The following is a 22,404-nucleotide window of genomic DNA, read 5'->3' as shown; positions in this document are numbered from 1 at the left end:
GTAAAGTGAGGGGACAATGCTGGGGCTCTCTGCAGAGAGGAGGGGGCAAAGGCACTGCTTAGCTTTGGTTGGAAGAGAGACACATGGAAGAGGGACAGGAGGGATGGGGGAGGTGGTGTGGGGGTGTGGACAGCATACTGATTGTCAGCTACTGGGAAGGACGTGGCCAAGCTGGCTAGGGGAGGCTGCACAGTCTTTCTATAAATTAATCCACCAGGAGTTGGAACCAACTGCTAGAGTGGGGATGGGGGGGCTGAGTTGGAGTCATGAGAAATGTGGGAGAGCTGGGGACAGCAGCTGCGAGGACAGCCGCCAAATCATCACCCAGTGATGGATGAGGTGTAGCCTGGCCAGCAGACACCAGCTGAAGCTGGCCAGCACAGATGTTGGTCCGAAAGGCAGTCTGAGGCACCCTCTAGCAGAGGCCGGAGCAGAGGAAAGGGCTGTGGGCTGGTTCTAGGGGGAGCTAGCAGGACAGAAGTTGAGGGGACAAGCACCCCACCAACCTAGCCCTCCTCCCACTGATGGCCTTGGGTACCGCTCCCCTTACATCTCGCAGTCCTCAGCTTGAGCATCCTGCTCGGACAAAAACGGCACCGATCATACACTTTGTCTTTTTAATAAAAAATAAACTGTCTGAAACAAGTAGTTTTCTGAATTCCAAAACAAAGGCGAGGGGAGAGGCGAGGTCAAAGGGTCAGCGCGAACAAGGCTCAGATTACCCCTGCCGTTCTAGCCAGGCCACAAAGAATCACAATCTCCCCCAACTGATGCAAGACGAAAGGTGGTCAGACTTCAGGAAGAACTTCCTGGGGTCAGTGATGCACAGCTGAAAAGGCGAGCAGGAGGGGGAAGCTCCCTGCAGAACCCTGGAGACCAGGGAGAGGGGAGTTTGGTGTCCGAGGTGGTGCTGCCATCAGAGTGGAGTCCCCAGGAGCGACATGCTGTCTTGTGGTTGTTCAGATGTCTGGTGTTGATTATCACAGGGTCCTGGAACAGTCAGGTGTTCTAGGGTTTCCTGGAGCATAAGTTTTTGGAGGATCCCGGAACGGCCAGAACTGAAGGATGTTCTCCAGGGCCTCCGGTCACAGCCCAAAGGTCCACGTCTGGGCAGCCCCCATTTAAAAGCTCATGTGCTTGGTAGAAGGGAGTCCCATGGAGAGCCAGCCTCTGTGCCCAGCCTGCTGAGTGCCGTTGGTGACACAGGGTGGCGGAGAGGCTCCTTTCGTGAGAGGAAGGTGGCCTTTTGTGTCACTCCCATTCAAGTCCGTTCTGCACTGCTCCGGGCCACCCAGTTAGCATGGCCAGGCGCCATGCCCTACCCAACAGCCCAGCCTGTGCCGAGTTTAAGCCACCTCGGTGCCCAGGCAGTTGTCGGAGTCCATGTCACTGGCAGAGGTCCTGCATTCCCTAGGAGGTTGATGGTGCTCCCTGCTCAATGGGGCCTTCTCCCTGGGAGGCAGGGTCCCACAGCCCTGGACCTTGCCCCGGGCTCGGAGTGCCCCCAGTGGGGAAGCGAGGAGGAAGACGAGTGCTCCCGAAAGCACTAAGGCAAGCAGCACGGTGACCGTGAGGAAGTGGGGCCAGTAGGACCGCTGGGCAGCCAGGGTGGCCCCGCCCCTGACCTTGGTCAGCGGGGTCTCCACGCGCTCCCAGGGGATGCCGGCCAGTTCAGGATCCAGGGCGGGGGGCTGGTCCTGGATACCCACCCAGTAGGAGACCACGGGGTATGAGAAGTCATTCTCAGTGGCCCAGCACTGGTAGAGGCCCCCGACCCCATCGCGCAGCACCAGCAGGAGGGAGCCATTGTAGACCACGGACGACATCCCCAGGCTCGCAGCTGCCCCCCGACTCCAGCGGTAAGAGGCCAGGGCTGAGAGGTGGGGGCAGGGCAGCTCCAGGATAGAGTTGGGGACAGCCAAAACGACTTTAACTGCAGGTGAAGGGAAACGGACAAAAGGTTAAGGGTGGCGAGGGGCAAGGAGGGCCGGGGAGCGTCTCTGCCCTATCTATGGACTCCCAACTCATGTCTCCAACTTCCATTTCAACTCCCAAACGCAACTCCGATCCCCTCCCTATCTCCAGTCTGGACCCCAAACTAACCTCCAGCCCATCCGACTCCAGCTTTGACACCAAAACCAACTTCACCCGCCATCCCGAATCCCACCTTAGTACCCCTACTCCCTCTCCCTAGAGCCAGGGCCCAAATCCATCCCAACTCCAGGAGCTCCAGCCAGGCAGGCGCTGGGGGAAGAAACTGAGGCAAGAACACCCACCGCGGCCCGGGAGTCCTCCCGAGCCCTTGCATCTCCCTTGGTCCCACACTCACTGATTTGGGGGCGGCTCTGAGGCCGCAGGCTCCTGCCCATGGGGCCACTGGCACACGCCCACGCTGGGTTCCCTCGCTCCATGTCCTGCCCCCAGGACTTCCTGAGAAGGCAGGGAAAGCAACAATCACCCCTTGAAACAGACAAGGTGGGAAGAGGAGGGAGGGAACAGTGGGGAAGAAGGTGGTGGTGGGGACACACGGTAGGACACCCAGGACACGGGAACAGCTTCACCGCTGCTGGGTGCAACGCCACCTTTGGAGGGGCCCCCCACAGGAGGGGGGGCTTGGAGGGACAGGAGCACAAGCCGGGCAGAAGGGGTCCGGCACCACCCAGGACCCACACTCACGGGACGCGGGGGGGCAGGAGGCGGCACATCCGGGACTCAGGGTCCCAGGCACAGTGGGGGTCCCGGGCAAGGACACAGTCCATACAGCTCTCGTAGACACTGCAGTTGGCTCGGGGAATCCTCAAGATGCCTCCTGAGAAGCCTGCAAACAGTACACCCTGGAAGAGAGATGGAGAGTGTCAGCGTGCTCCCGCCAGGTCTGGCAAGGACCCAGCACCCCACACCCGCCCCATCAGGCCCCTTCTCACCTGGGTGGGGGCCAGCTGCAGGTTGCGAACAGGTTCAGGCTCAGGGAACAGCTGGATCTCCTCCACCAGATGGGCCCTGCCGTCCCCACTCACCACAGCCTTGTGCAGGGACCCTGTGGCTGTGAAGAGACAGAGAGCTGAACTTGCCTCGCCTCACCCACACGCCCCTCGTCCCCTTCCTCAACCCCAGAGGGCCTCCCAGCCGTCAGAAAGGCCTTTCTGAAGGGCCATGTCCACTGGACACAGATCTGTCAGACCGTTTCCCTCTGTGCCATGGAGATGAAATGCTTTCGGGGACCCAACGGTCCACGATCTCCGTGGACACAGGGCAGTGGACAGCTGAGCGCCTCTGTGGAAAATCACATCACCAGCCTTCCTCACCTCCATCAAGTGCTGCTAGTCAAAGGCCCTCCAGGGAGTTCCACACTGACGAGTGTGGCCGATCCCCCCCGACCCCCGCCAGCTGGACTGATTTTCTAATCACCTCGCGTCCTACCTCACTGAGTCAGTGAGTTTCTTGTCTGTCTCCATGCACCCCACAAGGTCGAGCTTTCTGTCTGTTCGTTCTCTACTGTATACACCACATGGGAAAGTGGATACGGTGCCTAGTAAAGGTCCTAAAAGCACGAATGAACCCGGCAGGTTTCCTCCACTACACTCAAGGTCACCACCTCACCAGGCCCTCCACAGACACGCTTGGCGATCTCCACATCCCAGTGACTCTCCCGCCTCCTTCCCACAATGGCTACTTGAGTCCCTGCTCTCCTCAAACCTCCTACCTTCTCAGTCCCTCATTCCCAGCTCTTTTCTCCCACCAGGGAGAACTCAAAAGCCTTCCCCCGAGGGCGCCCTCTGCTTCCTGCCCGCCTCCAGTCTCACCCCTCCTCACCCACCCCAGCAGGGGCGCTGGCTGTCCTCCGTTTGGGCCGGTCCCTGGACTCCGGCTTACTGCTCCCTCTGCAACTTCCCCTGCCAACTAGCCCCTTGCGACAAGTTTTCCCATGTTTAAGAAGAGAATGCTGGCTGGACCCCACACCCTCTACCAGGCACCCCCTTCACAGCCAAGCTTCCGAAAGAACCACCTGTGCACTTGCTGGGTGCAGCAACCCTCTACCACGTCTACCCTCCACCTCTCTCACATGACTTCCCCCAGAAGATAAACAGCCCTGGCTAGGGCCACTAAAGCCCTTGTGTGTCCCTCCCCAACCAGAAAGGACAGGGACTTGGCTATTTTGTCTCCCCGCTGTATTTTCAGAGCCCAGCAGGGTGCCAGGCACATAGAAGGTGCTCAGAAAACATTTGTTGAACGAATGCATGAGTGAATGAACGCAAAGGCTTCCCTCCTCAACCGGAGCTGCAGCCCCTGCCCTCATCCCCTGGGGCGGGGGGAGGGGGGAAGGTCCTGGAGCCCCTGTACTCACTGGTGCCCAGGTACATGACCAGGTGGGTGTGCCCGTTGAGGCCCTGGACTGTCTCCACCGCAAGTCGTGTGTACTCCACCCCAGACTTCACCAGCAGGGGCTTCGCCACCACCTGCTCATCCATCAGGAAATGGTCCTTCATGAAGGTCAAGGCTTTATCAGAGGACGGGCCCACCGAGCACTGAAGGGGGAAGGAGGCAGGTTGGGTCAGCTTGCACATTCCCTGAGGCTCACGCATCGCCTCTTCCGTCTCTCCTCCCCGCCCTGCCAATCTCCTCTGCCACCCTCCTTCATGGCAGCCCTCATCTCCGAATGGTGGTTAGAGGTGGGACCCCGGAGCTGCCTGGCCTGGAATTCCAGCCTCTGCGTGCCCGAGGGTCCTGAACAGTGACATGGGCATACTGCCAACCCATGACAGGCCTGCCGTGTGGATGAAATGGAAAACACATGAAAAGTTGCTGGAACAGTGACTGAGTGAATGAAGTGCTCAGTAAAGGTCAGCTGTTCTGGCCTTCCTCCTCCTCACCTTCACCGAGGAGGAGTTCTGACAGACGGCAAGACGCGGGAGGGGAGGGGGCCTTTGCAGGCAAGGACCATGTTTTACTCATGCCTGTAGCCCCGGTTTAGCACAGGACCTGGCACACAGTTGGCGCCTAATAAGTGTCTGCTGAGTCGTGACTGGATAAAAGATGTCACAGAAAGGAGTGGCGTGGCAGGGAGCGTGTCTCATCATGGTTTTGCACGGACTTGCTGCATGACTCTTCTCCATCTGGGCCTCCTTTTTTCTCACCCATAAAATGAGGGTTGAACCAGCTGTTCCCTAAAGGCCCTGCCAACACGAGTGTGCTGGGGCTCAGGGACACCTGTGTCCCGATCTTCCATGAGCATCCTTGTCCTCCACACCCAAGAGTGCTGTCTTAGCCGGCCCCAACTCTGTTCACCTACGGGCTGTGTCCTCAGATGAGTTCCCCCACCCGAGGAGCTTCAACTTCCTCATTTGTAGAGTGAGTTAATAACATGTGTCTCAGTCTGATGCCAGGATATGCTCATGCACCTACTCTCACTTCCTCCCAAAGGGATTTTTTTCAAAGCATGAACCAGGATCAGGGAAGAGGCCAAAGGACACACAGAAAAAAACCGCACAAACAAAATCTAAGAGGACACAAAACTGATTCAGAGAAAAGGAAACTTCGCAGCCCAAGGATCATTACTATCTTAAGAGAGAGGAGTGAAAATAGTGGAACGCTGAGACAAGACCATAATGCTACAGAAGAGGGGTCTGATGTCAAGAGGGCAGCCGGACATACGTACGTCCTGAAGGAGGGATACAGGACGGTGTAGTAGTCTTGCCCCCGAAACCAAGCAGATCAAGTCTGAAGATCCAACCACTGCTTTACAGTAAACACTTAATCTCCAGCACCGCCATGCAAAATCAAGATCCAGACGGTGGAAAATGCTACATGACAAATAAATTACAAGAGAAAAAAAGAAGATAGAAAAGGGAACAGCTAGAGTAAAAGAAACTTAAAAGAACCAATCCAAATGTATTGATCTTATTTGGATTTTGATTCAAATACACAAACTATACTAAAAAATACTCTTATGACATCTATGAGACAATTAGAAACGCATGTTAGATTAAGGAGTTACTACTTTTTTGGGTGTGATAATGGTACTATGGATATTTTTTAAACCCTTATCTTTTAGAGACACATACTACAATATTTACGGATAATCTAGTGGGTTGAATGGCACCCTATCCCCCCAAAAAATGTCCATCTAAAACCTGTGAATGCGACTTTATTTGCAAAAAGGGTCTTTGCAGATACAATTTAAAATCTTGAGATCAGCTCATTCCAGATTACGATGGGCTCTACGTCAAATGACAAGTGTCCTTCTAAGAGAAGTGGAGGAGACACAGGAGAAGCTGAAGTGACAACAGAAGCAGAGACTGAAGTGACGTGTCTATCAGCCAAGGAACACCTAGGACGGCTAGCAGTCATCAGAGATTCCAGAAGGAACCAGCCCTGCTGAAGTCTTGAATCTGAAAGCCTGGTGTCCAAAACTCTGAGAGAATAAATTTCTCTTGTTTTCCGCCACCAAGTTGGTAATTTGTTGCAGCAGCCCTGAGCAAATTTCATTTGCTCAATATGATGAAATTATACGAGTCCAGAATTTGCTTCAAAATAAAAAAGGGGGAAGTGGATGGGACACAAACAGATGAAACGGGTTTGACTGGCTGTGAGTCGAAGCTGGCTGATGAGTATATGGAGGTCCAGTATGGTCTACTGTCTACTTTGCATATTGAAATTCTCCATAATAGAACATTTTTACAAGCTACTTAAAGCTCAGCAAAATCTAGGAAATTATATATTTTAGCAGAAACTAAAAATCTGATGGGAGGATCAGAAGATAAAAGTGAGAAACTCTCCCCAAAAGCACAACAATACCAAAGCCTTGGAGAACAGGGAAAGATTTAAGAAGTCAGAGGACCAGTCCAGTAGGTCCAGCAAGAAGGTAGAAAGCATTCCAACACTGGAATGTCAGCTCCCTGAGGGACTTGAGTCTGTTTTGTTCCCGGCTGTGTGCCCAGTGCCTAGAAGCGTGGCATGTAACCTCAAAAAATATTTGTTGAATGAAAAGGAAATATGAGGAAGTAGTTTGAGAAAACTTGTTAAAACCAAAGGAAGTAAATGTCCAGGCTGAATGTGCAGCACAAAAAAATGAACAGAGTGCCCCCAAAGCATAAAAGCACAAGATTGTGAAATTTCAGAACAACCGGGAACAAAGAAAAGGCATTACAACATTCTAGTGAGAAAAAAAAAAAAGAAAAAGTGACAGTCAAAGAACTAGGGATCAGAATAGCTTTGGACAGAGTAACCAATGTCACCCCCGTAAATTGAATAAAAATTAAAAAAGATAGCTTTGGACTTTTCAACAGCAGCGCTGGAAGACAGAAGATGGTAGACAAGCCTTCAAAGTTTTGAAGGAAGAGTATTTCTAGTCTGGGATGACATGTACCTAGCCAAACTGTCAAATGTGAAAGTAGAATAAAGACATTTTCAGACACTCAAGGTCTCAAAAGAGTTTACCGTCATGTATCCCTTTCCAGGAGTCTACCCAGGAGTCTACGGAGGCTATCCTCCACCAAAATAAGATAGAAAATAAAAGCAACAGCAGCAGCGGCCATGGGGTGCAAGAAACATGAGATCATCATAAGGTACACGCAAAGGGAATGCCCAGAATGATGAGACACAGTCTGGGGCAGCGGTTCCTGGATGCAAAGTTCCCCCCTCCCCCTTTCTTCCCCTTCCCGCTCCAGACAGCAGCAGGCAGGAAGGGTGTCCAGGAAGATGACACCCTTAGAACACCTACTGGGTCTGTCTCGGAGGAGATTCAGATAATTGAGGAAGCGTTTGGGGGTTAAACTAAAGATAAGAGCTTAGAAAACAAAGCAAGCAAAAAAACAAATCAAGATAATTCCTAACCCAAGGGGGGAAAAAATTATGCAAAAGCAGAAGTAATCGTGGCATGGCTCACTACATGGCTGATCTGTGAATAATAAGAGTCCTAATATAAATATTGCTCTAACCAAAATTACTATAACACCGTGCTAGGAGATGAGGGCTGGGTACATTGATAAGGCAGCTCTGAGGCAGGGGCGGGGGGTGGGGGAACCCTGATTTGCAGTATATGCAGATTTCCCACCATGGCTGATTTCAAGCTTATGTCACTGGACATGAATTTGGAGAGAGCTGTGCAGCGAGTTCTTGTTAGTTGCTGCAGGTCAGCTCCAGCACACCCCTGGGGGAGGATGGGGGTGGGGGGGGAGAGGAGAACAATTAAAGCCTCACCTCCCGGAATGGGAATTCAATGGATACTGTCTGAAACTGAAACGTCCAGAAGTAGCAATAAAAGTATGTTATTTAGACATTTGGAGGTAAATACCAAAAGAACCAGCCAAGAGAGCTGAAGGTAGTTGTGCCTAGAGAGGAAAAAGGGGAGGGGAGGGAATGGGGCTGTTTTCTGTAGCCAACCACGTCGATGTACGTGATTCTTTAAGCCGTGTACATATACAACTCTGACCCAAAATAGAAGTTAAACAAGAAACGCAGGTGAAGGGGCCCCTTGTTTCCGCAGTGAGACACGCAGGTATTTGGCGTGTACTTAGCTGGTGGGTGAGGGGGGAGCTCTATACCTGGTGGAATGTGGGCAGCTGGACTCAGTGTCTATCTGAGCAGAAGGGACTGGGTGGCAACACTAACATTTACTGGGCAATTATGATGCCACCATAGGTGCTTTGACAAGCTCACTATGTGTGTGTCTCTGTGGGGGGCGGGCTTTGCTCAGGGTGGGGGTGGTACTCACGCTGCCTGGCCGGGAACTGATCCCTTCGGGGACCTCATGAGCAGTCCAGCGTGAAGTCTCTTTGTTCAACCCCTTGTACTTCCCCTCAAAGACACGCTCGATGTCCTCGAGCGAAAAAGCACAGACGGCGGAGCTGCTGGTCCCGCCGATCTGCCTGGGGACAGCAGAGGGGACATTGTCTGAGATCTCCTCTGCTATACCCTCCGTCCCTGGCCCAACCTTGGTGAAATACCCCAGGAGGGCAGGAGCGTGGGGGGCTGGGGCGGCCTCCAGCGGCCTCTCCTTTCCCCAGCTGTGGTGACAGGGCTAGGAGGGCCCCAGACTCTGGTCCCTCTTAGGATCTGAAGTGTGATAATCCTTAATGAGAATTAACTGGGGCTCAGGCCCCGGGCTGCACCCGTGGGACAGTGTAACCAGCCCCTGACCGGCTCCCAATGAAGCCCTCCTCCCTTAGGTCCCAGGGAGTCCTGGTCCTCAGAGAACCAACCAGAGCCTGACTACAAGACTCTTTTTATTCCAGAGCCCTGGTCTGTGGAGACAGAAGGTCTGTCTGTCTTGTTCTCTTTAAGCTGACCGTGGCACACGAGGTTGTCAGTTCTGGATGCCACAGATACCAGACCGTGCTCACATCAGTATCTTTGGTGCCCGACACACTGTCAACGGGTATCTAAAACACTGTGGGGCCAGATCCCAGGAAGCCAGTTAACCTTTCTCAGCCTCCAAACAACGACTGTATTTTTTTACGTCATGGCGCGTTTCCCTCTTTGCTCTGGCCATTAGGAAGCTCAGAGATAAATTTGTGACCAGCATCCAGGGACTGTATACATGACAAATATTTGTAATGTGCTGATCTTATCCTCGACTTCTCTTATCCTCCTTTTATTCCCATTTCCTTACCGGTTTTCTTTTCTTTTAATGGTTGGCTTTTGTAAGCTGCCTCCTATCCTTTTTGGAAGCAGGCAGGATATAAATGAATAAGACCCTTTCTGAGCTTTATTTTTCCTATCTATTATACACGAAGGGCAGGAATCCAATGCCTTCCTATGTAAAGTGTGCAGTGTGTGTTCGGCTCAGGTAGTTCCTGCCCGCCTTGGCGAGCCAGGGCAGCACGGGCGCAGGCCCTGGATCCCAACCCCCACCACACCCCACTTCCACACACCCCCATCCCCGCCGAGCTGCTCACCACTGGGAGGTGAAGACTGCGTAGACGTGGGGACCGGTGGAGAAATTGGCCGGCAGCAGCACAGCGTGGCGGATGACGTTGAAGGGCAGCTGCCCCGGCTCGGCGCAGAGCAGCTGGGCCTTCAGGAAGGTGGTCCACTTCCTCTGCAGCACCTTGTCGCCGCCCACGTCGTTCTAGGGGCGCAGGTTGAGTCAAGAACGACCTCGACCAGCATGTCCCCGCCCCCTGAAACGCCTTTCCCCTTTCCCATTGGGCCCTAGGTTATCGGCCCCGCCTCTGCCATCTCCCCATTGGCTCCTCCAGGGCCAGCCCCGCCTCCCGCCCAGGCGGCCGACCTTGCAGACTCTGGCCACCCGCGAAGTGTTGAGCTTGTAGAAGAAATCAAACTCTTTGGCTGTCTCCTCAAAGAAGAAGTAGACGACCTGTGTCGAAGGGATGGCTGCCACGAAGGAGGCGTCCGCTGCAGGGGCGGGGCAGACAGGTGTAGGGATTGAGCCCCTGGATGCCCTGGGTTCCCCTTGGTGAAAACCCTGGGGTTGGCTCTGGAGGCCAGGAGACAGGGGTGCCTCGGGTCCCACCGCTGGTCAAGGGTAGCCTAGAGGGCCGCGGGAGGGGGCTGGTACTTTTTTATTTACGGAAGGCGAAAGTAACTACGAGGATGGGAGCTTTGTCTTCTTCCCGGCTATACCCCCAGTGCCCTGAACATAGTATGCCCTCAACAAATGAGAGCCGGCTAGATTGCCGGGTCTCCGACTCGGGAAGGGGGCCAGACCTGTGCTGGCTGGGGCACAGGTCCTTACGTTGCAGCCAGCGAAGGAAATTGTCGGTCTTGAGGACAGGCTGGGATCCGAGCGTGCGCATCAGGATGGGCTCATTGCCCTGGAAGTTGTTCATGGTGCCTGAATAGAGCATTCCGTCTAGAACGCGGGAGAGGACAGAGCCCTTATCAGGTGGAGGGTGCTCTGCCCCCCTCAGACCTGCCTCTGGCACGGTCAGTATTCACACTAGTCCCTGGCCCTCTTCATTTGTTCTTCACTTCCCTGTGAGCCCCAAAGCCTGGGCTCACAGCCCCCCACTGAGCACCCTTCTTAGGTCCTTCTGTCCACAGGAAATGGGCAACCATCCTGGCCTTTTCCGGTCTTGTTCTGGCTACACCCACACACACCCAGCTAAACTGTTTGTCAAGTAGAATCACTCATTGTCCCAAGGAGGTGGCTGTGTTTTCTGTGTATCTTGGGTCCTCCCTTTCTCTTCCTGGAACACCTTCCCACCCATCTCCCTATCTTTCAAGGTCTCATTCAAAAGTCAAAGCCCACCTCCTCCAAGAAGCTAGGGTGGGAAGTCGGTAATGGCTTGTGCCAGGAGGGCACGGGGCCGTGACTTCTTCCTCTGTAACCCCACAGTTCTTAGCACAATGCCTACACACTGGAGGAGGTGCTCACCCAGCGCCTATTTGTTGATCTGATGACTGGATCTCAGGCCAGGCCTCTTCTCTGCCTGGAACCCCTCCCAGCCCCTCCCGCCTCTGTGTATCTCTCCACATCCATCTCTTTCCACCTCCTTTGTGGCAGCTTCAGCAGGAGCTAGTGGTTGGGGTGCCCGATTCTCCCCCTGACCTTGTGCCTGAGGCTCCTGGCTTCCCCTCCCTCTGTCAGATTCCATGTTTCACAGAGTGACCTGGGAAATCAGGTGTTAGGGATGGACCAGGGAACCTGATACTCACCTACCAAGACAGCTGTGTGCTTATGGGCGGGGTCAAAGGGGCTTTGGCCTTTCCCCTCCATAACGTTGTCCTCTGAGATGGGCAACAGGTGGGAATCTTGGAGTTCCTGTGTGTATAGGGGAGAAAGCTGGGGGGGCTAGAATACCACCAGAGTCTCACGTCTGGGAAATGAGGGGCATGCGGGAGGCAAGGAAAGGGACATAAGGGGAAATGGGTCTGGGGCCAGGAAGCTCACGATGGTTCTGCCTCTGGAAGACCTGAGGTTTCCAGAGCTGCAGAGGATGGGCTGGGAGTGGATGTGAGGGCAGAGGCTTGGGGCCAGGTAACTCACAATGAAGGTACAGACAGGGCTGAAGGCGAAGGTGCCACAGGCGTAGAGGTGGGTGGCGTTGAAGGAAACCAGGACACGAATGAAGTTGAAACACTGTGTCTGGGGAGATAGAGAATTCAGGCCCCCAGGCCACTTGCCCCAAACTCCTGGGCCCCCAGAGTCTGCCCCCGTCACTTCCTAGTGGGGAGAAGGTCTGGGAAGTGCTGAGGTGGTCCCTGTAGGTCTCCATAGGACAGTATGCAGGCTGTAACCACGCAAACGTCAGCCCCTGCTGCCTGCCCTGCCTGAGGTCAGCCAGCAATGGTCTGGGGACATGAGCCCCTGTCCACCCATCTCTGCTTACCTCATTGCTCTTTCTCTTCAAGGCACAGTCATTCTTTCTACTGTCACTGGCCAGCCAGGGTATCTGAAGTGGGGAGTTGGAAGGGAGGGGGTGAAAAGGCATGAGGTGTTCAGCTCTAGCTTTGGCCTACCATGCCCTCCTCGGCTCTGCTATAAGATCCCCAGCAGGCATGGTGGCTAGTGACCGGCTGATAGGCCGCTAGAATAACACCACTTGGTGACCAGGGCTCTTACTCTGATGATACTGATATTCGCTAGGACACAGCTCTGTGCCACTAGAATGTGGCCTGTGGAATCAGACCTGAGTTTGTGTCTAGGCTCAGCCATGTACTGGTTGAGTGACCACGGTCAATTTCACAGGCTTCTGGTTGGCACAACAAAGTGGCTTAAGCAAAATGCCTAAGGCAGCGCGTGGTATTCAAGCAGCAGCAGTTGTCAAACCACACATTTCCTGGGGAAATTGTTAAACGTGTCAGTTTCTGTGTCACAGGAATCAGTATTTGCACGTTTAACCCGTATTCCACAGGTGCAGGTGGTTCACAGTCACATAGTCATGCAGACCATGGAGATGCTCTAGAATTGCTATCTCTCTCCCTCCCCTTTTCTTCCTTCTCCCTTTCTCCCTCGCGGGACTGTTATTAGTGGGGTGACTATAATTTAACACAGAAGCCAGTGGGTGGATAGCACATTATTGATACAATTTCAGTCAATACATCTCTCATGTGTCCATGTCAGCCATTTTAGCAACTGGCGGTAGTCAACCAGCACTCATGATACCAATGCACAGTGCGGCTGCCATAGTACATCTTGTCTGTGATATGGACCAGATAGATACAACCAGTGCTGCTGATTATTGCTACAGACAGTTGACAATTGAACAACACTGGCGTTGGGGCCACCAACCACCTGCACAGTCGAAAATGTATGTATCACTTTTGACACCCCAAAGCTTAACTACAATCACCCCTCGGAATCCACGGGGCATTGGTCCCAGGACCCCTGTGGGTGCTCCAGTCCCTCCTATAATATGGGGACAGAACAATGTGTACAGTCGGCTCTCCGCACCCAGATTCCCAACTGTGGATCGAAAACGCTATTTTCTGGGCCGGCCAAGTGGCTCAGTTGGTTAAGCGTCTGAGCTTTGGGTCAGACAGACAGGGTCTTAACAACAGGGTTACCGGTTCGATTCCCACATGGGCCAGTGAGCTGTGCCTGAGCTGAGCTGCCAACAGGTGGCAGGATGGCTCAGCTGATGAGAGCACATGCTCCTAACAAGGTTGCTGGTTCGACTCCTGCATGGGATCCACAACTAACATTGAACACAGCACCTTCAGCTGAGCTGCCCTGAGCTGCCGACGGGTAGCCTGATGGAGACTGGACTTGGAGCTGAACTAGCTGCGCCCTCCACAACTAAGATTCGACAACAACTTGGCTGTTCCCCTTCCCCAATTCCTCAACACTGTTCCCTCCTCCAATTCCCCAATAAAATCTTTAAAAAAAAAAAAGAAAAGAAAACGCTATTTTCAATCTGTGGTTGGTTGAATTGCAAATGGGAAACCCAGGGATACAGAGAGCCGACTGTATATTTATTGAAAAAAAACCTGCGTATAAGTAGACCTGCATGGTTCAAACTCATGTTGTTCAAAGGTCTCTGTATGGATAACAGCAACAGGTGGTTCTTCACCCCAAGGCTGCCCGGGCGCATGGCAGCTGCAGGCCCTCCTCACTCCCAGCCCACGTCCTTGACCCCCCGCCTCCTCACCATGTTCTTCAGCCTTGGCACACCTGGATCCTGGATATCCAAGGCCAGAATGGCCTCTCGGACCCCCACGTAGAGAGTGCCTTCGTCATCACTCAACAGCAGCGTGTCAAAATCCTGGAGGCCCTTCTGGGAGAAGAGGCTAAGAGCCCGCCGTCCGTCCCCTGTCGGGAGGTGGTGAGAAAAGGTGAGTGATGAGGGGCTGGTGGCAGGCAGCTGATTCCTGGGGTGAAAGTGGGGGGAAAGGGAAGGCTTGGCCGAGTGTGCTCCCCAGGCCTTGGCAGCTGGACCCACTCTTCAGCAGCAGCTCCTCACCTCACCCCACCCTGCTGGCAGCCTTGGAGCTTTGTGTGTTGCGCCCACAGGAGAGAGGAGAGGCAGCCCGGGGCTAGGGGAGGGTGGCTCACACTCAGGAGATAGACAAAGGGACAGAAAATAAAGTGAGGCACAATGGATGCTGGGGTGGGGGGGGGTGCTGTGCTAGAGGAGGACATAGTGGTCCTTGATGGTGGGGGAGCAGAAGGCAGATAGACAAGAAGGTGTTGGCAGCCACAGGCAGGATTATGCGTCAGCGTCACTGTGGGTCGGTGTTAGGGTCCCACTCACCACCCCACTTCCTCTCCTCCACCGCTGTAGGAAATTTCCACCACTAGACTGACTGCCATAGGCTGATCAGAAAGGACACATTTTTCCTACAAGGTCTGATGGCCATGCCTGGATGTCACCTGGGTAGGGGAGGTGAGCCCAGGTGGCTCACCTATGTCCTCTCCATCACCTTGGTGTAGTGATGGGGTGTGTTCCTGTCCCACTGGCCATCAGCGAGGGACAGCCCTCAACTCTTCTCTCCTGGGCACCTTTGCACATTTGCATTAGTTAGAGGACTGACAGGCTGTTACCTCTGGAGGCTCAGAGTCTTAGGACTGAGAGGCTGTTTGGGGGATCGTGTGTGACAAGGTGCCAGAAGGGCTGGCCCCCCAGAACTGTATAAACCCACATTACGGAACTGATCACCCTGCAGCATGACTGACTGCCCATCTGCCTCCCTTCGGGGCTCTGAGCAGGTTGAGGGTGGGGCCGAGTCCTGTTCACGGCTGTAATCCCAGCATCCAACACAGAGGGGCCTCCCCACCCAGGCCAACATGCGTTACTTTGACCACGTTGCCCCAGGAAGAAGCTACACACACAGCCGAGCCAGAAGCCCCGGCTCCTGTAGGGCCCGCGTCCTTCTAAATCTTCTCCCCAGAGGCGAGAGGGCCAGCCGCCCCACGGCCCCAGTAAGAAACCAGCCAAGCTGTGCTGTGCCTACAGGGTCCTGGGGCCTGTCCCCTAGCCGGGCCACCCTAAGTTCTCATATCGCTGGCATCCACGGTACGGGACACAGCATGGTCCAGCATGATCTGTGTGGTTGGCATGGGCCTGCTGTGTCCTGGCCCAGCAGGCCCACAGATGACCTTCTAGCATGGGCCTTGGTGTTGAGGGCAGCTGGGGATGTGAAAGCAGTTACGGGTTTGAGGTGCCCAGCTTGATGTCAGCGACATTTCAGGAGGGAAATGAAAACCAATTTTGGAGAAGCAGAAGGAATGGTGCCCCCGGTCCCTCGCCTCTCTTTGCTCCGTCTTCACCCCAAGTGGTTTGGTCTCTCACTCCTGTCTCAGTCCAAACTTCTATTTCTGGCTGTCTCTCTCTCTCTCTCTGAGGCCCTCTCTCTGGCATATCTCTCGACTTCTCCGTGTCTGTTTTTCTCCCCTCCCTCCATTCGTCACTCCTTCCTCCATACCCCTCCAGCCGGCTGATGCCATCCCCACACTTCCTGGCCATCAAACACTTACCTGCGTAGTATCTGACCCTGGGCACGGGCCCCTGCCCACCTGCCCCTGCAGAGGACGGCGGCGGCAGCAGGAGCAGTCGGAAGAGGACAAGGCCCAGGAGACTCCACGGGTCCAGACCCAGGGCTGGAAGGGCCATGCTGAGCCAGAGGCTGTCACCAGATGGCCCTGAAGAAACAGCACTCTCTGGGTAAGCAATCATCACCACATCCCCCCTGGGGACCAATCGGAGAGCCCCAGGCAGCAGAAGTGTGTAGGGGGGGTGCTAGGGGAGGGCCAGTTTCCTGAGACTTGTACTTCCATTTCAGCACAGGCCGCAGCCTTACCCTCCCCTCTAGGTAGGAGTTGCCCTCCCGTCTCTTTTTTACACACCGCCCCGCTCTGCCTTCCTCACCTCAGTCAGAGCAAGTCATTGCTACCTGCCCTTTGCCTTTCTCCTTCCCATAGCCCAAAGCCCAACCCGCTGCCTGGCCCCAGGCAGGGGGCTTTCTGGAAAACCTGCTCCTCAGACTGAAAGTGTAGATTCCTCAGACCTGCCTTCCCCTGGCACTTTCAGGTCTGTTGACACCCGGACTTCGTACTCACCCCTGCCCTCTGCCGAGCAGGCAGGCAGACCAGGTGCGCATCGGCTGCTCTGACCTGGCCCCGGCCCCAGCTGGGCTCGGGGTATGGACGCTCAGGCCTGCCTGGCCCTCTTCTGGCAGGGAGGCCATGAGAGTCCAGCCCACCAGACTAGCTAACAGAACTGCCCAGGAAGTGCCCCAGGGTTCGGAGTGGCTGGCTGTCTCCCGGCCTCTGCAGCTGCCTACCCTCTCCCTGGTTTCTGTCGGCCGGGGACCGCTAGCCTCCAGCCACCCAGCTCATCTCAAACATACCCTTGAGCCAGCCAGAGTGCAGAACCCAGGAGTCTGGACTCTTGAGCGGAGGTGCCATCCGAGAGAAAGAAGGTGAGTGGGGGTTCCCAGGCCCCAGAGGCCAGGGACAGGGGCTCAGCCCGGCTGGGCACGGAGTGAGACCCTCCAGGTACCCATCATGCCAAAGCTAGCACTGGGAGCTCTAGGGAAGGGAAACCAGATTTTCCACCTCTCGAGTTCTGACAGGTCCCAGGCTTGGCGGAAGTTGGTGAACTGGGAGGGGAATCAGAGGAGGACACACCTTCCTCTTTCCAGAGTCTAAAAGGCGGCAGTTTTCTAGGTCATTTTAGCCCATTCCCCTGTTATTCTATCATGTCACATCCTGTCTAACTCGTAAGGTTTCACCTCTTACTCAAGATTCCCAAGCAGGAGATGACAAGGTCTTTCATATTCCTCTTTTCACTCAACCACAAGGTGGGGTCTCCCCACTCCTACCTACTGGAAAGTCCCTGCACTGGTCTAACCTTCAAACCTCCCACTCCAGGGGGGCCATAGTCTCTTCAAAATAAAACAATTGCATAAGGCTCTTATCTATGGCTTTGCTGAGGAAGTCCCCCAGGATTCTGACCTCCATCACTCTAGAGCAGCGTCAGGCCAGTGGGAGGCCCAGAAAATTTCCCACCTGTGCTCACATTTCTGGAACATGCTTCTGAGACACCCAACCCCCAATGGTGGCTGTTCAGCCCCCGCTGAAGCCTCCAGGGGGCACCTCATAAAGCAGGGTTAATGAGGCCTCTAGCACCAAGGGTTCCATGACCTACAAAGGGGGTAGTTTGCTGCCCACTCAACCCGAGACTGTGGGTCAAAGAGTACAGCCATCCCAGGGCTGATGCGACTCTAATAAATCACCCACACCTCCTTCTTAAAGGCACAGCCCTCACTGTCAGGAAGTCCTTCCTGTAGTGTGACTTCCATCCCTCTTGCTACAGCACCAGCCTGCAGGGTGATGGAACAGCAAAGGCTATTCCTTAGAATTCCTTCGCCAAGGCTGCTTAGCCCTCTTCCCTTCTCCCTCTGCTGCCACTTTCCCTCAATTTCCCCGGGGGGGGGTCTCAGCCAGACCCCCTCCCGACAACTGTTTCTGTCAAGACTTGCCTAAGACTTCCCCAGACTCGCAGAGGCTGGTTGCCAGGTCTTGGGGAGAAGCCAGGGGCCACGACCCCCCCAGCGAAAGGTTTCCTGACTCTCAGAGTCAAGGGAAACTCCCACCCGGACCCCACCTTCTGTGTCTCCTCACATTCGGGGACCTACCCTGCCTCTGGGCTCCTCTGCTTGAACAGATTGGCTTATCTGGGTCGCTGGGAGGAGTTCTGTTGGGGGGTTAGGTGGAGACAAAGTCCCAGCCCAACTCCCTGTTCCCGCTCTGGAAGCGTTGGATGAAGGCCCTGCCCTAGTTCCTCTTTATGCAGAGAACCAGGGATTCTCCTGACCCCAGGCCTCCTTCTCCCCCAGCCCCTCAGCCAATAATCGTTGGCATTACCAGGCTTGGGTCTACCTAGCACGTTTTAGCAGATAGGTACCACCAAGGATCCTATTTCACAGGTGAGGAATATGATTTGGGGAGAAGCCAAGCTCAACTCAGACCAGCCTCATTCAGAGCTAACCCCTTCGCTACACCGCTTCTCTGGTGTCCTGCTCCTGTCCCCGTCCAGGCAACTCAGCCTCTTGGATGGAGAAGGCAATTGCGGAGGTCGGAGGGCAGAGGGCGGCAAGCTCTAGGTTCTCTGGGCTGAGAAACAGTGTCTCGGGGTGATTTCCGACTCAAGAGCGAACAGAAACCTCTGTGGATAAAGGACATCCATCAGGCACCGGTACCACCCCGGGTACCACCCCCCACCCCCACCCTTCCCTGGCCTCCACAAGGCCTCCTGGCTCAGCCCCACCCAACAGCCTGATGGGAGGCACGGCCCCTGCCCGCTACAGCTCTTGCAGCATAGCCTCTGGAGTCAGGCCCGAAGTGGCACTGCCACCCTCCCTTGCAGCTGGCAGAGCCCCCAGCCAGGGCTGGCTTCATGGGCACATGACCTGAGCAGCCACACAAGGCCCCACGCTCAGGAGGGCCCACGCTGCTGTCTTGAAAGTCTCAGTCATTTTGAACAAGGGCCCCACATTTTCATTATGCACTGGACTGCACAAATGATGTGGCAGGACCTGCCCGCAGCGCCAGCCACGAAGGAAGCTCTGAGCTAGCGGGGTCCCACCCCCTCTCCGGGGTCCCACCCCCTCACCTACAAATGAGGAAACAAGGCCAGGGAGGGGAAGTGTCTTGTCTGGGTTGGAGTCCGGCAGCAGTTCAGGTGACCTGGTGGTGGAAAGGGGTCAGATGTTCAGGGGCCAGACTGTAGGGGCCGTGACATTTCACAGCCCCAGTGTGAGGGTTCCCCAGCTCCTTTGTCCCCAAGCCCTGGAGCCCAGCCTGGGGATCCTCATGACAACACTGCTGGCTTCAGCCCCGCCCCCTGCTCCAAGGTCCTGCTCCTCCGGGAGACACCTCCCCCACGGCTCCTAGACCACATCAGACAGTATGTCTGATGTCAGGCTTTCTGGCCCAGGGAAGAGGTTCAGGTGTGGGGGTAGGAGTGTGTGTGGGGGGGATGGCCACGTCGGTCTTCACCCCTCCCCCACGCTCGCCCCAGGGAACCTGGGTACCTCACTGAGGGAGGGGCTCTGCCGCCAGGAGAGAAGCCACTCCGGCTTCACGGATGACCCAGCAGGCCCGTGTCCCCTACTCCCTCTCCCTTCCAGCCTCAGGGGCAGCCCCAGAAGAGCTCCGTCCTGGGAAACACCAGCTTCCTGGCTCCCCTTCCTAGCCCCACCTGCTCTGCCTCTCGTCGCCCCCTTTTTATAGTCACAATCAAGTCAAAGCAACTTCTATTTATGAAGCGCCTACTGTGTGAAAGGCACTAGGGGCGTCCCCAAGCCTCTACTCCCCCAGCACCCCCCCTACCCCCGCTGTCTCCCAGCCTGCTTGCCGCCCGCCCAGCCCAATCCCCCGCCAACCCCTTACCCAGCGCCTCTCAGACTTCCTCCTCCAGTCTGACTAGTGCTTGGAGGCCGAGCTGACTACCACGCACAATCGCCCGACCCCGTCTGTCTGCCCCTTCCTCAGGGCACAGCCAGCGCCAGACAATGGCCCGCCCTCTCCTTTCAGGGCTGTCAGCTCTCCTGCTCCCTTACCTGGAGCCTGGGGGTGCCGCCGGCCACGGTCCCCTCCCCCTGGAATGCCAGGCTTTCGGTCTCCCAGTGCTTCATCCCGCCACACCCCCACCCCCATCTCCAACCCCATCCCGCCTCACTGGTCCTCAAATCACCATGGCGACTGCATCTCTAAGTGGGAGGGACTAGAATCTCCTCATATTCTTCCTCCTCCTACCCGTGCCCCCCTGTGCATCACCTTTTGTGGCTCCTGGCTCCACATGTGGAGGCGGTGGGGCTCCCGATGTGGGGGAGACAGGAGGGCCACCCTAGCCCCTGGGGGCCATTGTTCAGCTCCCTCGCAAGCGCCACAGCTACACTCCCCCCAGCTGGGTTCAGGGTCAGCTGGGGCCAACTCCCCTTCTGGTTGGTTTTTCTGGGTTTTCCTCTTCACTGGGAACTGTGTCTATGCAGGGTGGTCACACCTGGACGCCAGCCAGCCGGACCCCATGCAAACTGACTTTGCCAAAGAGGAAGCAAACGAACACATAAATATCTATGCAAATAAACTGAGAGCCATGGTCTCTTCTCTGCCCAGAAGCCTAAGAAGCCCTCTTCTCTTAACACTATCCTGACTTCTGTGGGAGGGCCCCCCCTGGGAAGGCCCCCCCCTGCCGCTCCCTTCCTCAGCCACCTTCCCAAGAGCATGGCTTCTCCGTGGCCTCCTTTGATGAACTCCCCGAGACCTATTGGGCAACGAAGGTTTGTGCCAAAATAAAAGAGGGATGGAGGGCAGGCCTTCCAAAGGTCTAGACCAGAGCGAGATAAAACAAGAGACAAGCCTGAGTTGGGTCTTTTTCCACCCATGAGGGAGCAGAGGCGGGCAGGGGTCTGGATGGGAGCCTTGCGTCCTCTCCCAGCCCGACCTCCAGCAGCCCCAGCCTCTCCTGTCCTCACTGGACTCAACTTCTTCACTGGTAACGAGAGGAGTTGAAAAAACCCCCTTCCAGGCTGACCTCTCTCTGCTTATGGGGAGCCTGTGAAAAAGGCACCATGGGGCTGGGGTGCACGAGCCCTGGGCCGCAGGCCCGGCTGCCTGTAACTTGCTGTGTGATCCTGAGCAGGGTGCTTGCCCTCTCTGATTCACATAGGTAAAAGAATCTCTGCAGCCCACCTGGGAGCAGCATGGCTCATCTCTAGACTTCAAAGTATTTGGGGAAGAAGGAAATGGGTGTGCTGGTGCAAGCCCCGGAGCAGAGGGTTTCGCAGGCCACTTTCTGGTTCCCTTTTAAGTCTGAGTTGAGGTGGAGGGGGGGGTGAGGGTTCTGCCCAGGGCGGGGCAAAGAGGGCATGACATGTGCTGAAAACAGAAGTGAACTCTGAACAGAGTTGTTGTCACATCCCCCACCGCTCCTGGCTCCAGCCTTGCAGCCTTCAGCTCCTGGGCCTTGGGGACTCGGAGGATGCCTGCTAGTTCAGATCCCTGTCCCCTTCCCCCGCCCAGGACTGGGTGGGACACAGGGGAGGAGGGGAAGAAAGCATTTGGAATCAAGGTGAGGGGTGGGTAGAAGAAAAGTGAACTAGTGTTGTAAGGGGAAGGAATGACTGCAGATAGACTTCACATCCTGGGACGTCCTTGGCCCCGCCCCTACCTCCTTCCCTGTAGGGGATTGGACCCAGAGTCTGTGGCAAACTGGGGAGGGGCTGCATTTCTGAATTATCCAAGGCAGTCAAGTAGGGGGGCCTCCACGCCTCCCCTGGCTCCGCTTCAGCCGGGGTTACCCAGCTGGGCTTCTGGGAGCTTCTCTGGGTCTTGACCTGTGAAAGGCGCTCAGCTGTCCTGCTGAGGAAGCGGCTAGGCTCGAGGCAGTGACTGTTGTTACAAAGTTGCCAGGGTTGAGCTGAACACCCAGGTCCTCTGTGTCCAGTTCTCTGGGGTGGAGAACAGAGGACCTTTCTGCCACCTAATCCCCGTCTCTCTTGCTGCCTCACACTCAATTCTATTTCCTCTGGTTTGCGAGCCTCAGTTTCCCCACCTGTGGGAAGATGGGGTGTGGGGGCCCCCGTGTCTTATTGTGCGAGGAGCAGGAAGTGACTGATGAAGTTTAGCAAATGAGGGTTCCAGGAAAATGAGATGAGGGAGTGCAGGGTGAGGGAACCCACACATCCTGTCTCCCTAGGTTCTGCCCCTCAAAGTCCTCCGTCTTTCCCCCAGTAAGAAGCCGGAGGACCACCCAGCCAGGGCTCCCCCATTATCCGCTGAGGCTGGCACACAGACACCCCATGTCCACAGTGCTAGGAAACTGGCATCCCGCAACCCCCTCCCAACCCAGGGATCACGGCCCCCCTTCCCCACCACCTTCAAGCCTTACCCCCAGCCCAGCAGTGGAGACCCTAACCCAGGCGTCCAAGACTTCCAGCAGAGTCGGTAGGGGTGGGGGGCGGAGCAGAGGCGGGCATGTCAGGGGGAGCGGTGGG

At 55.6% G+C, this 22,404-nt stretch overlaps 1 protein-coding gene across 12 annotated transcripts; it reads right to left on the bottom strand.

Moving 5' to 3' along the window:
- Positions 1-603: 603 nt before the first annotated feature.
- On the bottom strand, positions 604-22,362 carry SEMA4A (semaphorin 4A). Of its 12 annotated transcripts, none has more exons than XM_019662693.1 (17): positions 19,969-20,461; positions 19,020-19,093; positions 18,396-18,572; positions 15,881-16,045; positions 14,055-14,215; positions 12,294-12,356; positions 11,951-12,049; positions 11,620-11,725; positions 10,697-10,813; positions 10,232-10,356; positions 9,897-10,069; positions 8,714-8,867; positions 4,346-4,526; positions 2,925-3,043; positions 2,677-2,834; positions 2,330-2,430; positions 604-1,933 (listed from the first exon to the last, which is right to left on the bottom strand). In XM_019662693.1, exons 4-17 carry the CDS (start codon positions 16,014-16,016, stop codon positions 1,347-1,349), a joined length of 2,280 nt encoding a protein of 759 aa, XP_019518238.1. In that variant the 5' UTR covers positions 16,017-16,045; positions 18,396-18,572; positions 19,020-19,093; positions 19,969-20,461; the 3' UTR covers positions 604-1,346. The 12 variants fall into 12 exon arrangements, with proteins under 12 accessions (XP_019518238.1, XP_019518241.1, XP_019518239.1 ...); XM_019662696.1 differs by having other exon boundaries at positions 19,024-19,093; XM_019662694.1 differs by having other exon boundaries at positions 20,186-20,461.
- Positions 22,363-22,404: the final 42 nt, after the last annotated feature.

The sequence above is a fragment of the Hipposideros armiger genome, unplaced genomic scaffold, assembly GCF_001890085.2.
Source record: "Hipposideros armiger isolate ML-2016 unplaced genomic scaffold, ASM189008v1 scaffold_378, whole genome shotgun sequence".
NCBI lineage: Eukaryota > Metazoa > Chordata > Mammalia > Chiroptera > Hipposideridae > Hipposideros > Hipposideros armiger.
The sequence above is the reverse complement of the archived record's forward strand: the minus strand, read 5'-3'. Positions and strand labels throughout refer to the sequence as shown.